This window comes from Capricornis sumatraensis, chromosome 22, assembly GCF_032405125.1.
Source record: "Capricornis sumatraensis isolate serow.1 chromosome 22, serow.2, whole genome shotgun sequence".
Lineage (NCBI taxonomy): Eukaryota > Metazoa > Chordata > Mammalia > Artiodactyla > Bovidae > Capricornis > Capricornis sumatraensis.
In genome coordinates, this window is record NC_091090.1 from 15,368,901 (window position 1) to 15,384,928 (window position 16,028).

Below are 16,028 nucleotides of genomic sequence, written 5' to 3' on the forward strand. Positions count from 1 at the left end.
ACATCTTCCTCCTCCTCCCTGCCACAAGCACAGTAGTAACAAAGGTGAACACAGAATTTGGAGATTTAAGGGGGGGGAATGTTCAGAAAAGGTAATCAGTGGCACTGATAAAACTTAAAAGACTCAAAACCACAAGGAACAGACAAAACAAACAAACAACAACAAAACAATACCAAAAAGCACCAAAAAAAAAAAAAAAAAACCTTGAGATTTTAAATCCTTTGAGTGCGATACCTTAGAAACTGCATCCAAGAATATTTTTGACTTATAGATTCATACTGACCTGATAAAACTAAGAGAAATAAGTAAAATTTCCTTATAACTAGTTCCACACATCTGTTATTTATTCCGCATAATAAATGAAAGCACAGGGGCTGAAATCTCCTCTATCCCTGTCAGCATCCCAGATAACAGGCCAGCTGAGCAGGGCAGGGAAGAACAGACATATAGGGCAGACGAAGCACCGTCATGTGGTCTAGGCCAGCTGAGGCACCCTGCACCTCGAACACCACACGAGGATGGTTGACTCTTAGTCTGTACACAACTAGTAGCTACTAGAGGCGTGTGCACAACGGAATGGTGTGATGAGGTTTCTCTCTGAGAATGGCAGCCTGCAGTAATGAGCTGATGGACTATCAGGAAAAGCAACAGACAGAGGAGACAGGAGACAGGGGACAGAAGTGGGAAGGGACTCTGGAACAAAAAAAGCTATCATGAGTCAGATGGACAATAAAGACCTGGAACTAGGGCTGGAAACTCAAAATGATGTGAACAGAATCACTGCAAAGATGACCAGTTGCCAGAGGAGTCAAGCGAACAGTCTTTGAATTTCTTGTGTGAGAGGATAATGATGCCAGTAACTACAGGGAACACACAGAGAGGAACACGGGACAATAATGAGTTTTATTTTAGACAGTGAATATTTACTGCAATACCAATATTTAGTGAAAATGAATACTTTTATTTAATGATATTTATTTACTATTAGAAATCATATTACAGTACAAATCCACAGGCTCGGATGATAAACAAGAATTTGTGTCCAAACTCCCAGGAAGTGAAAAGATCTACTGCAACTCTGAAGGATGAAGAAAGCATCCGCACGCCTCCCAGTCTGCCCACTCCTCTTCTCCTGGTTCCCAGAATGTCTGCGGATATGCGTCTACGTGTGCATACACATCGGAGAGAGAAGGCCGTACCACTGGTAACTTCAGGAGTGAAAATTAATTCCATTTTTGTGGTTAAATAGTTGAAATTGGGAAGAGTAAGAAGAGTAAACACACACACACACACACAAAAGAGTAAACTCATGGTAAGAACTATAAGAACTCAACCCTGGTCAGCTACTTTTGGGCCCTGAGTATCAAACACCATCATACTGACTACATGTTCTCTGAATGATCACGCCAGATGGTGACAACAGTCTTAACATGCTATCACACAATGTGTGTTACAGAGACAGCTCCTTCTGAATTTTAAATCTAAATTGAAACTGTAAAGTATTCTACACTGCCGCTGCAAGTGTAATTAAACTGGTCTCAGTAGATAATCTGCCTGAGAGTAAAGTATTCAGCAGCATCAACATCTTGAACACCACCAGCTTCTTTTCTTTTCTGGCCACTGCGTGCAATTTGTGAAATATGAAATCTTAGTTCCCCGACCAGGGATCAAACTTTTGGGCCCTCAGGCAGTGAGAGCTTGGAGTCTTAAAACTGGACTGCCAAGGAATTCCTCTCAGATTCTTTTATTAGAGAAAATATCCAGAAAAAAACCTACCATCCAAAATGATCCATGGTAATGATTCACTGGGACCAAGTCAAAGATCTTGAAGACACCAAAAATGGCATAAAACAATGACATCTTACAAAAGGCTTATGAATCACATCCTCTGTGAGACAATACCACAGAGTTACTAACTTGTTAGACTCATGTTGGCATTGTGATATAAGAAAATGGCCAGGCTTTTGGAGATGCATATTGAAGCAGACAGGACTAAAAAGACAGGTGTTTCAAATTTGCTTTAAAACACAAGCAAGAAAAAATAAAATGGAATAGATGAAACAAATTTAGCAAAGTCCTGACAATCACTGAACCTAAGGGCTGACTGTATGAACAAAGGCGGGCTCCTCCACTACACGTCTCTGGTTGCAGGGCCAGGGAGCTTAACACTCCAGCCTCTGGTGAGGTCACTCCAGCTCAGCTCCAATGTTCCAAACCAGGACCCTGAGGGGGAGGAGGCACTTCCACATAGAGGCCACACCCAACCCCACCCAGCAAGGCTTCCATGAGCTCCGTTTATTAGGGTGTGAGACCATTTTCCACATGAGACACTAAGTTCTTTTGAACACAAGGACCACATCTGAATCCTCCTTCTCCACTAAGAATAGTGCTTTGTACATAGCAACTTTTTTAAGATGTCTGTTGTTAGTTGCTTAGTCGGGTGTCCAACTCTTTGCGACCCCACGGACTGTAGTCCACCAGCCCATGAAGTTTTCCAGGAAAGAATATAGGAGTGGGTTGCCATTTCCTTCTCCAAGCGATCTTCCCCACCCAGGGATTGAACTCAGGTCTCCTGCACTGCAGGCAGATTCTATACTCTGAGACACCAGGAAAGCCCAAGATGTATTTACTAAATTAAAAAAAGAAGCATCACAATGTACACACACATACTCATGACTACTTCTTGTAATCAGCCCCCCTTACTATACCTAATTTAGACTCGCCTCCAACACAGCTTGATTCAGAGGCAACAGGGATGGGAGGAAAGGCTAGTCCACTCTACAAGAGAGTTGAGTGGACAATATTTCTAATTTCTGCAGATGAGTCACTTAAAACCAGGGAAATGGTATAGAAATAAACAGTGGGTATCGCTATGACCATAACTGAGAATTATCCAGAATTACTCTAAAAATGAGTATTACAGAAATCTTTGAAAATCTCAACAAATTAGTTTGACCGATACCTAGTCAGTTCAGTTGCTCAGTCGTGTCCGTCTCCTTGCGACCCCAGGGACTGCTGCACGCAAAGGCTTCCCTGTCCATCACCAACTCCTGGAGCTTGCTCAAACTCATGTCCATCCAGTCCATGATTCCATCGAACCATCTCATCCTCTGTCGTCCCCTTCCCACCTTCAATCTTTCCCAGCATCAGGGTCTTTTCAATGAGTCAGTTCTTCGCATCAGGTGGCCAAAGTATTGGAGTTTCAGCTTCAGCACCACTCCTTCCAATGAATATTCAGGACTGATTTCCTTTAGGATGGACTGGTTGGATCTCCTTGCAGTCCAAGGGACTCTCAAGAGTCTTCTCCAACACCACAGTTCAAAAGCATCAATTCTTCGGCGCTCAGCTTTCTTCACAGTCCAACTCTCACATCCATACTTGACCACTGGAAAAACCATAGCCTTGACTAGACGGACCTTAGTCGGCAAAGTAATGTCTCTGCTTTTTAATATGCTGTCTAGCTTGGTCACAGCATTTCTTCCAAAGAGCGAGCGTCTTTTAATTTCATGGCTGCAGTCACCATCTACAGTGATTTTGGAGCCCAAGAAAATAAAGTCTGTCACTGTTTCTATTGTTTCTCCATCTACTTGCCATGGATTGATGGAACTGGATGCCATGATCTTAGTTTTCTGAATGTTGGGTTTTAAGCCAGTTTTTTCACACTCCTCTTTCACTTTCATCAAGATGCTCTTTAGTTCTTCACTTTCTGCCATAAGGGTGGTGTCATCTGCATATCTGAGGTTGTTGATATTTCTCCCAGAAATCTTGATTCCATATTGTGCTTCATCTAGCCTGGCATTTCACATGATGTACTCTGCATAGAAGTTAAATAAGCAGGGTGACAATATACAGCCTTGACATATTCCTTTCCCAATTTGGAACCAGTCTGTTGTTCCTTTCTGGTTCTAACTGTTGCTTCCTGACCTGCATATGTATTTCTCAGGAAGCAGGTAAGGTGGTCTAGTATTCCCATCTCTTGAAGAATTTTCCACAGTTTGTTGTGATCTACACAGTCAAAAGCTCTGGCATAGTCAATAAAGCAGAAGTAGATGTTTTTCTGGAATTCTCTTGCTTTTTCTATGATCTAATGGATATTGGCAATTTGATCTCTGGTTCTTCTACCTTTTTTAAATCCAGCTTGAACACCTGGAAGTTCATGGTTCACGTACTATTGAAGCTTGGCTTGGAGAATTTTGAGTATTACTTCACTAGTGGGTGAGATGAGCGCAATTGTGCAGTAATTTGAACATTCTTTGGCATTGCCTTTCTTTGAGATTGGAATGAAAACTGATCTTTTCCAGTCCTATGGCCACGGCTGAGTTTTCCAGATTTGCTGGCATATTGAGTGCAGTACTTTCACAGCATCATCTTTTAGGACTCGAATAGCTCAACTGGAATTCCATCACCTCCACTGGCTTTGTTCATAGTGATGCTTCCTAAGGTCCACTTGACTTCGCATTCCAAGATGCCTGGCTCTAGGTGAGTGATCACACTATTGTGGTTATCTGAGTCATGAAGATCCTTTTTGTATAGTTCTTCTGTGTATTTCTGCCACCTCTTCTTAATATATAAGTCTAGACTCACCCACTCCTGGGGCCCAAATAAAACTGACACTTGCTCACTAGTAATAGTCAAACATTGTACTTGTTCACTATAATAACCACACATTGCAAAACTCATTATCAGATCAGACTAAAAGCAAACAGAAAAACCTGAGTAAGAATATGGAAGAGAAGTAGCAGCAGATGCTGGTTCTCAGAGGGTAAAATGTAGAATTCTTATATGATTTAGGGGGAAGAAAGGGGAAAGCACAAAATTATTGCCTATTAAATTAGGCTTTTGTGGCTTTAATTAATCCACCAAAATAATATTCATAAAGAACAGAAACAACACAGATCATTTTGTAAAAAGAAATGCCAGTTGCCTCAGTTTTCATTTCAAACTGCTACAAATTATCCAAACCATTAATTTTCTATGAACAACTAGGTGATTATTAATACCTATCTCTCTTTATGGACACCTAGGATCACATGAGAGAACAGGAGAACTGCTATTGCTAGAGAAGCTTAACACAGAGGCCAAAGGCAAAAGACAGATTAAAAAAATACGAATTTGCATTATTGGATGTATTCAGTTTGCCATCTATAAGGAGCTTCAATAAGCATTCTGCCACACTAGACTCAGGGAATTTAACTGTTTACACCAATATGTAGGATCACTGAAGTGTTTCTATGAAATAGCCCAATGTTCTCATATTCTACTTTTATACAGGAGACAATTTCCAAATGATTTTCCATTTTTCCTTCTGCCTTTCAGCTTTGATCTCATTTCCCTCTGCAGTAAACCCTTTGTTCAAATACAACCAGTGCTGGACTTCCCTGGTGGTCCAGTGGTTAAGAATCCACTGCCAATGCAGGGGACACAGGTTCCATCCCTGGTCTGGGAAGATCCCACATGCGGAGGAGCAACTAAGGCCGCGCACCACAACTCCGGGGGCCACATGCCTAGCTCTGCAACAAGAGAAGCCACCACAATGAGAAGCCCCACACTTGCCGCAACTAGACAAAGCCCATATGCACCAATGGAGACCCAGTGCAGCCATAAATAAATAAACAAAATAAAAAGTTGCAACTATAACCCAGTGCTCCACTATAAACAGAATGGCAAGAAGCTGCATATAAGTGGGAGAAAAACGGGAGATTTTAAAGACAACAAGGCATGTACAAACAAAAATTTGTATTACAACCTGATCTCTCTTATTAGCCCCCAAATTTACCAGCCCAATACTTATTATTTCAAACTGCTCATCATATATTGGAGAAGGCAATGGCAACTCACTCCAGTACTCTTGCCTGGAGAATTCCATGGACAGAGGAGTCTGGTGGGAGGCCGTCTATGGGGTCACTAAGAGTTGGACAGAACTAAGCGACTTCACTTTCACTTTTCACTTTCATGCACTGGAGAAGGAAATGGCAACCCACTCCAGTATTCTTGCCTGGAGAATCCCAAGGATAGCAGAGCCTGGTGGGAGGCCATCTATGGGGTTGCACAGAGTCGGACACAACTGAAGCGACTTAGTAGCAGCAGCAGCAGCAGCATCATATGTTAGCCACATATTCATAATTAAATGTTTCTTAACCATCAATTGTCTCATATCATTAAAACTCTGCTTATTTTTCAAGGTTCTGTGATGTTGCCCCCGTAACATCAAAACTCTTGAAAATCTATCTCTGACAATTCCAATTTGAGTTTACTTACTACTGTAATAGCTCCTGCCAATCACTGTATTTTTTTAATTTTTCAAATTTTCATAGTTTTTAAAGGTTACAATCCATTTACAAATATCACAAAATACTGGCTATATTTCCTATGTTGTACAATCCATCCTTGTAGCCTTTCTTACATCCAATAGTTTGTACCTCCCACTCCACTACCCCTTTGTGACCCCTCCCCGTTACTGGTAACCACTAGTTTGTTCTCTGGGAGTCTGCTTCTTTGATATATTTACTGGTTTGTGGTATGTTTTAAATTCTACATATAAATGATGTCACACAGTATTTGTCTTTCTCCGTCTGGCTTACTTCATTTAGCGATAATGCCCTGTAAGTCCATTCATGTTGTTGAAATGGTAAAAATTTCATTCTTTTTTATGGCTTAGTAATAGTCTACAGGACTGGAAAAGGTCAGTTTTCATTCCAATCCCAAAGAAAGGCAACGCCAAAGAATGCTCAAACTACTGCACAATTGCACTCATCTCACATGCTAGTAAAGTAATGCTCAAAATTCTCCAAGATAGGCTTCAGCAATACGTGAACCATGAACTTCCAGATATTCAAGCTGGTTTTAGAAAAGGCAGAGGAACCAGAGATCAAATTCCCAACATCTGCTGGATCATGGAAAAAGCAAGAGAGTTCCAGAAAAACATCTATTTCTGCTTTATTGACTATGCCAAAGCCTTGACCGTGTGGATCACAATAAACTGTGGAAAATTCTGAAAGAGATGGGAATACTAGACCACCTGACCTTCCTCTTGAGAAACCTGTATGCAGGTCAGGAAGCAACTGTCAGTTAGAACTGGACATGGAACAACAGACTGGTTCCAAATAGAAAAGGAGTACATCAAAGCTGTATATTGTCACCCTGCTTATTTAACTTCTATGCAGAGTACATCATGAGAAACGCTGGGCTGGAAGAAGCACAAGCTGGAATCAAGATTGCTGGGAGAAATATCAATAACCTCAGATATGCAGATGACACCACCCTTATGGCAGAAAGTGAAGAGGAACTAAAAAGCCTCTTGATGAAAGTGAAAGTGGAGAGTGAAAAAGTTGGCTTAAAGCTCAACATTCAGAAAACGAAGAACATGGCATCTGGTCCCATCACTTCATGGGAAATAGATGGGGAAACAGTGTCAGACTTTATTTTTGGGGGGCTCCAAAATCACTGCAGATGGTGACTGCAGCCATGAAATTAAAAGATGCTTACTCTTTGGAAGAAAAGTTATGACCAACCTAGATAGCAGAGACATTACTTTGCTGACTAAGGTCTGTCCAGTCAAGGCTATGGTTTTTCCAGTGGTCAAGTATGGATGTGAGAGTTGGACTGTGAAGAAAGCTGAGCACCGAAGAATTGATGCTTTTGAACTATGGTGTTGGAGAAGACTCTTGAGAGTCCCTTGGACTGCAAGGAGATCCAACCAGTCCATTCTGAAGGAGATCAGCCCTGGATTTCTTTGGAAGGAATGATGCTAAAGCTGAAACTCCAGTACTTTGGCCACCTCATGCGAAGAGTTGATTCATTGGAAAAAGACTCTGATGCTGGGAGGGATTGGGGGTAGGAGGAGAAGGGGACGACTGAGGATGAGATAGCTGGACAGCATCACTGACTCAATGGACGTGAGTCTAAGTGAACTCCAGGAGTCGGAGATGGACAGGGAGGCCTAGCGTGCTGCCAGGGGGTCGCAAAGAGTCGGACACGACTGAGCGACTGAACTGAACTGAATATTCCATTGTGTGTGTGTGTACACATACACACATCTTCTTTACGTAATCCTCTATTGATGGACACTTAGGTTGCTTCCATATCTTGTTAACTGTAAATAATGCTACTATGAAAACTGGGTACAAAGCTTCCTGAACTAGTGATTCTGGTTTTTTCTAATATATACCCAGGAATAGAATTGCTGGATCATACGGTAACTCTATTTTTAGTTGCTTGAGAAACTTCCATTCTGTTTTCCTCAGTAGCTCCATCAATTTACATTCACACTGACCATGCAGGAGGGTTCTCTTTTCTCTATATGCTTGCCAACAATTGTTATGTGTGTTCTTTTTGGTGACAGCCACTCTGACAGGTGTGAGGTGATACGGTGGCTTTGATTTGCATTTCCCTGATGATTAGTGAGGCTGAGCATCTTTTCATGTGGCTGCTGGCCATCTGTGTTTCCTCTTTGGGAAAATGTCTATTCAGCTCTTCTGCCCAGTTTTCAATCGCATTGTTTGATTTTCCGATGTTGAGTTATATGAGCTATTTATAACTTGCTTTTTTAAAAAAATTGTCTTGGAGTGATAAAACCCAGAATCAAACAGTCTTACCAAAATGTATCAACAAACTTAACACCAAATATCAACTCAAGTGCAAAAACGAGGACACTGCTGCTGCTGCTGCTAAGCTGCTTCAGTCGTGTCCGACTCTTTGCGACCCCATGGACTGCAACCCACCAGGCTCCTCTGTCCACGGGATTTTTCAGGCAAGATTACTGGAGAGGCTATGGGAGAAAAGGGAACCCTCCTACACTGCTGGTAGGAATGTAAACTGGTTACAACCATTATGGAGAAAAGTATGGAGCTTCCTTAAAAAACTAAACACAGAACCACCATATTATCCAGCAATCTCACTCCTGGGCTTGTACCTGGAGAAAATCATAATTCAAAAAGATACATGCACCCCAATATTCATTGAAGCAGTATGTACAGTAGCCAAGACATGGAAGCAACCTAAATCTCCATCAACAGAGGAACAGATAAAAAAGATGTGATACATATATGCAATGGAATATGACTCAGCCATAAAAAAGCAGAAAATAATGCCATTGGCAGCAACATGGATGGACCTGGAGATTATCATTCTAAGTGATGTAAATCAGTTAGAGGAAGGCAAATCATATGGTATCACTTATATGTAGAATCTGTTTCCCTTGTGGCTCAGCTGGTAAAGAATCCATCTGCAATGCGGGAGACATGGGTTCAATCCCCGGGTTGGGAAGATCCCTAAGAGAAGGGAAAGGCTACTCGCTCCAGTATTCTAGCCTGGAGAATTCCATGGACTGTATAGTCCGTGGGGTCACAAAGAGTCAGACACAACTGACTGACTTTCACATATGTGGAATCTAATTTAAAAATGATACAAATGAACTTATTTACAAAAACAGAAATAGACTCACAGATCTTGAAATCAAACTTACTGTTACCAAAGGGGAAACATGGAGGGAAGTGATAAATTAGGAGATTGGGATTAACATATACACACTACTGTAAATAAAACAGGTAACAAGTACCAACTGACTATTATCAAATAAAATAAGTAACTTAATCAGAACTCAAACATTTCTCTGTAACTGCAACACCAGAAGTTCTGATTTCAACAGAGCAGTTGTATTTGAAAATAACCACCCCCAACAGGTTTCACATGCCTAGAGCGTGCAAATTTATTTTTGAATGCCCCATGATCCTAACAAAGAGCGCTGAACAGGCTCTTATTTGTCCCAGTGAACAAAGCTAGCCACCACCACGTATAAAGGATCTTGCTATTCTGCATACAGAGCTGCATATTTAAAATCAAATCATATATCCCATGTAAATTTCTACCCTCCTGAAGAAAACAATTGCAAAAATCCTTATCCATACCTTAGCACACTGAATCCAGCAATATATAAAGAGAGTAATGCATTTTGACCAAGAGGGTTTTACCCCAGGAATGGAACGTGAGTTTAACATTCAAAACCCAGTTCATGTAACTCACCATAGTGAAAGAATAAAGAAAACACAAGACGATCATCTCAAAGATGAGAAAAAGCATTTGACAAAATTCAACACCCACTCATGATAAAAATTCTCAAACAGGAACATAAGGAAACTTTCCCAATCAATGAAGAGCATCTTTGAAAAACCTACCTTAACATCATAACGAACAGAGAAATAGTGCTTTCCCCTGTAAATCGGGAACAAAAGATGTCTACTCCCATCACTTACATTCCACACTGCACCTGAAATCCTAGTCAATGTGAAAAGGTAAAAAGAAAGAAAATGTGTACAGACTGGAAAGGAAGATGTAAAACTCTATCTGGGTATGATTCTTTACAAAGAAAATTCTAAGGAATCTACAAAAAGGCTACTATGAAAGTAAATTAGCAAGTTGCAAGGTTTAAGGTCAATATGCCAAATTCAGTTATAGTTCTATATGCTAGCAACAAAGAAGTGGAAAATGAAATTTCAAATACCCACTTACAATACCATAAAACAAAAAATATTAGTAATAGACAAACAAAAGACATGAAATGCCTCCACCCTAAAACTACAAAATATTGCTAAGAAAAATTAAAGACTGAACAAAAATGGATTGATATGCAACAAAAAATTCAATGTTGTAAAGATGTCAACTCTCCCTCAAACTGACCCACAGATTCAATACAACTACAACCATAATTCCACTAGGCTTTTCTGCAAAAACTGATAAGCTGATTTTAAAATGTATATGTAAATTCAAAAAACCTAGAATATCCAAAGTAACCTTGAAAAAAACGAGAACCACCACCAAGTTGAAGGCTTATACTGACTTTAAAACTTACTACAAAGCTCTGATAATCAAGACAATCTGATACTGGCATATAGACAGATAGATAAATGAAACAGAACAAAGAGCCCAGACAGATTCACAATTATATGGTATTTGATTTTCAAAAGTGCCAAAGCAATTTAGTGGGTAAAAGAAAGTCTTTGCAACAAAGAGTGCTAAAATAACTGGATATCCATCTGGAAAATAAATTTCAAATGCCACCTCATACCCCACACACTTATCAATTCAAGACTGATCACATAAATATAAAAACTAAGCCTATAAAACTTCCAGAAGAAAACATAAGAGAATTATCTTCATGACTGAGGAGGAGAAGGCAAAGGTTTCTTAGAGGTCACAGAATGAAATAACCACAAAAGAAAAAAAAAAAAAAAAAGCCAAATTAGATGAACAGGAAAGCCACAGACTGGTAGAAACTTGGCAAAACACATCTACAACAAAGGATCATTATCTAAGATATATAAAGAAATTCCAAAACTCAGTAGTCAAAAAATTTGAACAAACACTTCACAATGGAAAATATGGCCAAAAGGCATATAAAGAAAAATGCTGAACATCATTCAATCATCAGGGAAATGCAAATTAAAAAATCAATCAAATACCACTGAGCATCCATAAAAACAGCTAGTTAAAAGACTGATAATACAATGTTTAATATATATATATATTAAAGCAACTACAACTCTCATACATCATTGGGAATATTTTAGAAAAATGTCTAGCAACTCCTCATAAAACTAAACATATACTTATGTATATTTATGAGCCAAGAGCCAGCTATTCCATTCCTAAATATTTACCTAAGAACTGAAAACAAATGTTCGCAAAAAGATCTATACATAAATGTTCGGAGCAACTTACTCAGAACAGCCAAAAACTTTAAAAAGCCTAAATTTTTATCAATAAAAGAACATATAAGCAAACTATGGTATAGTCAGAAAACAGAATGGTATTCAGCAATATAAAGGAACGAACTATGGACACAATAGCAAAATGGATGAACTTTTAAAACATTAGGCTGAGTGCAAGATGCTTTATTCAAATGAATCTATTTACATGTTCCATTTATATGGAACAGATAATATTAATCTATGGTAGAAACAAAACCGCAACAGCAGTGGCCAGGGGTTGAAAAGATCTCCAGGAAAGACCAGGTATGTTTTTGTCAAAACTCATTGAAATGTACCCTTAAGGTGGTGTATTTCATTGTATGCAAACTTTGAATTCCCTTAAGAAATATATATATCAAACTCATTATACAAGCAGAAATATTCAGAAGTAAAACATACAGACATCTGCAACATACTTTGAAGCAAAAAGATTAAGATGAATTAATGAATGTATTAAGGGATGGACAGATCAATATGTGATAAATGATAAATGCAGAATCTATATGATGTCTGTATGGGTATTTACTTTATTGAAAACAATTCTTTCAACTTTTCTGTGCTTCTGAATATTTTCTTAATAAAATACTGGAAAAAAATTTTAAATAATGAGTTACTACATGGATAGTACACAATACCTTGATCAGTAACAATACCTGCCACTCTAATAGGGAAGACCCTTTATATTCTATTACAAGTTAATCACTTAACAGATGTTGCCTATAAATTTAAATTATACGTAATGACCCATCTCTGGTAATCCTGCCTCTCAAGTAATGAGCATTAAGCTAAAAGACCTTTGTTTAGCTCATAGGAACAATCATAACGAGGCCCCCCTGTGAATGATTGCAGGGAGGAAGAAATTAAAACCACCCCTCTGGAGGCTGACAGGAACCAGGAAATGTCTGATTTTACTCCCTCTCCTGTTAGCGGAAGAAAAGCCTTAGGCAAGGACCGTCTTCTCAGTTTTCTCACTTTCAGAATAAAGTCACTATTCCTTACCCCAACAACTTGTCTCTCAATTTACTGGTCTGTCAGTGCAGCGAGCAGCATGAGCTTGGACTCAGTAACACTACTACCACCGTTCATGTGATTACTAGGTGTGACGCACTTTGGTGGGTACTCATATGTGTTACATCCAATACCCATAGCAATTCTGAAAGGCAAGTAGTACTCTCCTCATTTTCCAGATAGGAGAACTGATGTGCAGAAAGACTAAAAATCTGTTCTAACCTCATACATCGACCAGATGGTAAAGGCAGGATTCTAAACCCAGATCTGGCTCCATAATCCTGCTCTTTCCATTATATCACAGTGCTTTAACGATGAACTCCAAGGTTTTGGTCCAATTAACTTCTTATAGTACCATGGAATTTTATGTTCTTGACCAGTAAACAGAAACAGAAATAAGTGGGTTAATAGCAAGGACCCTGGAAATCAACGACACTGTTACTCCATCGTAATGGAACTGGTTAGAACAAGGTTGCTGCTACTTGTCTCCTTTCAATCATATTACAAATGTGATTCATGATAAAGAGAAGGAACCCAAAACCATGACTCGATTTTCTCAAAATTCTTTACCTCATTTCTCGTTCTTCATGTTGAGCAATAAGGTTGCTATAAAAATTCTCCAGTGTCACTTTGGTCATTGTCACCCTTTCCTTTGTGTGACTACTCATGGACGAGCAAGGTGTTGAACCTGTCATTGCCATGGCTGCTAGAAACAACGAAAAAAAGAGGTATTAGTTTTGGAGATAGAATCCACCAGTTCTGCACTCTCTTACCCTACTGGTAGGAATGTAAACTGATCTAAGTTTCCTGGAATACAAACAGTATGAAACAAAACCCAGACAAACAGAATACTTGGTGAAAACAAGTATACATTAAAGTTTTTTGACACAGAAATACCATGCCTAGGTATAAGGCCTAGAGAAACTATCACACATGTTCCTTTTTTATTTTTCTTATGCTGATGGAACCCGTGCCCCCTGCAGTGGAAGCACAGAGTCAAAACCACCAGAGTGCCAGGGAATTCCCCACTCCACACAGGCTCTTAAGGGAACATGAACAAGATGTGCGCTACAGAAGATGGTCCTTACGCCATCAACTGTGTTAGGAGAAACTGGAAGCAATTCAGTAAGCAAATCAACAAGTAAAATGTTGTGGAGACATACAAAGAAATTACCATATAGCAAAAGCAACATGAATATATCCTTAAGGAAGAGCGTTGCATTTTTCAGAAAGAAGGGAACAAGACCACAATACCAGACACATATATTAAGAACATGTAACACAGACAGTACCACTCTTTGCCATCTAGAAATCTACCTTGAAAGAATCAAAGACCCACAAGCATTCACACACAAGGGGATTCAATGCAACATTGTAATGACAAAGAAAAACTACAAGTAACTTGAATAACCAAGAACAGAACTGATTTAATCAAGGAAAAGTCCTACAATGAAATAACATGCAGAGAATTAAAATATGTTTAAATGTTTGTCAGGCAAGCCTTTAAAGAATAAAACAAACAAAAAACATTTTTCAGGAAAAATATTTCCAATCTAATTGAAAACAATAGGTTATAAAACAGAACATATAAAAAAAATAAATAAAAAAAACAGAACATATACCATTTCACTTTTATGTGTTTACTGTATATGTACAGAATTATTAGAAACATATATCAAAATGTTACCAGTGGGGAAAAATATTATTAGTGGTTTAAATCCACAGTTAGAAATGGACATGGGCTTTCCGCCATCTTTCCGTGCCGCCATAATGGTGCGCATGAATGTCCCGGCTGATGCTCTCAAGAGTATCAATAATGCCGAGAAGAGAGGCAAACGCCAGGTCCTTATTAGGCTGTGCTCCAAAGTCATCGTCAGGTTTCTAACAGTGATGATGAAGCATGGTTTCATTGGCGAATTTGAAATCATTGATGATCACAGGGCTGGGAAAATTGTTGTGAACCTCACAGGCAGGCTAAATAAGTGTGGAGTGATCAGCCCCAGATTTGATGTACAACTCAAAGATCTAGAAAAATGGCAGAATAACCTGCTCCCATCCCGTCAGTTTGGTTTCATTGTACTGACAACCTCAGCTGGCATCATGGACCATGAAGAAGCAAGACGAAAACATACAGGAGGGAAAATCCTTGGATTCTTTTTCTAGGGATGTAATACATACAAATAAAATGCCTCAGAGAAGAAAAAAAAAAAAAGAAATGGACATGGAACAGCAGACTGGTTCTAAATAGGAAAAGGAGTACGTCAAGGCTGTATATTGTCACCCTGCTTATTTAACTTCTATGCAGAGTACATCATGAGAAACGCTGGGCTGGAAGAAGCACAAGCTGGAATCAAGATGGCCAGGAGAAATATCAATAACCTCAGATATGCAGATGACACCACTCTTATGGCAGAAAGTGAAGAGGAACTAAAAAGCCTCTTGATGAAAGTAAAAGAGGAGAGTGGAAAAGTTGGCTTAAAGCTCAATATTCAGAAAACGAAGATCATGGCATCCGGTCCCATCACTCCATGGGAAACAGATGGAGAAACAGTGGAAACAGTGTCAGACTTTATTTTGGGGGGCTCCAAAATCACTGCAGATGGTGACTGCAGCCATGAAATTAAACGACGCTTACTCCTTGGAAGAAAAGTTATGACCAACCTAGATAGCATATTCAAAAGCAGAGACATTTCTTTGCCAACCAAGGTTCATCTAGTCAAGGCTATGGTTTTTCCAGTAGTCATGTATGGATGTGAGAGTTGGACTGTGAAGAAGGCTGAGCACCGAAGAATTGATGCTTTTGAACTGTGGTGTTGGAGAAGACTCTTGAGAGTCCCTTGGACTGCAAGGAGATCCAACCAGTCCATTCTGAAGGAAATCAGCCCTGGGATTTCTTTGGAAGGACCAAAAAAGCTGAAACTCCAGTACTTTGGCCACCTCATGTGAAGAGTTGACTCATTGGAAAAGACTCTGATGCTGGGAGGGATTGGGGGCAGGAGGAGAAGGGGACGACTGAGGATGAGATGGCTGGATGGCATCTCTGACTCGATGGACATGAGTTTCGGTGAACTCTGGGAGTTGGTAATGGACAGGGAGGCCTGGCGTGCTGCGATTCATGGGGTCGCAAAGAGTCGGACATGATTGACCGACTGAACTGAACTGAACTCTAGGCAGTGAGAATACAATAGATCATTTTGTTTGTGCTTTTCCACATTTTCTTCAATGAGTGTGTACTATTCACATTAAGTTACCAAGAACTTCTAAATTTATAATTTC

General features: G+C 39.6%; 2 protein-coding genes across 3 annotated transcripts in view; one reads left to right on the forward strand and one right to left on the reverse strand.

The window, feature by feature from the left end:
* The window catches only part of STK38 (serine/threonine kinase 38), a 44,474-nt gene that overhangs the window by 24,799 nt on the left and 3,647 nt on the right, over positions 1-16,028 (reverse strand). Inside the window, exon 2 of one of the 2 annotated variants that reach the window (XM_068994117.1) lies at positions 13,323-13,455. In XM_068994117.1, coding sequence (XP_068850218.1) covers positions 13,323-13,453 — 131 coding nt within the window. In that variant the 5' untranslated portion in view covers positions 13,454-13,455. Of the gene's footprint in view, positions 1-13,322; positions 13,459-16,028 lie in introns of both variants that reach the window. The other variant, XM_068994118.1, reaches the window with a different exon arrangement.
* Positions 14,520-14,934, forward strand: LOC138069584 (small ribosomal subunit protein uS8-like). Its single transcript, XM_068960924.1, has one exon. It carries the CDS (start codon positions 14,523-14,525, stop codon positions 14,913-14,915), a length of 393 nt encoding a protein of 130 aa, XP_068817025.1. The 5' UTR covers positions 14,520-14,522; the 3' UTR covers positions 14,916-14,934.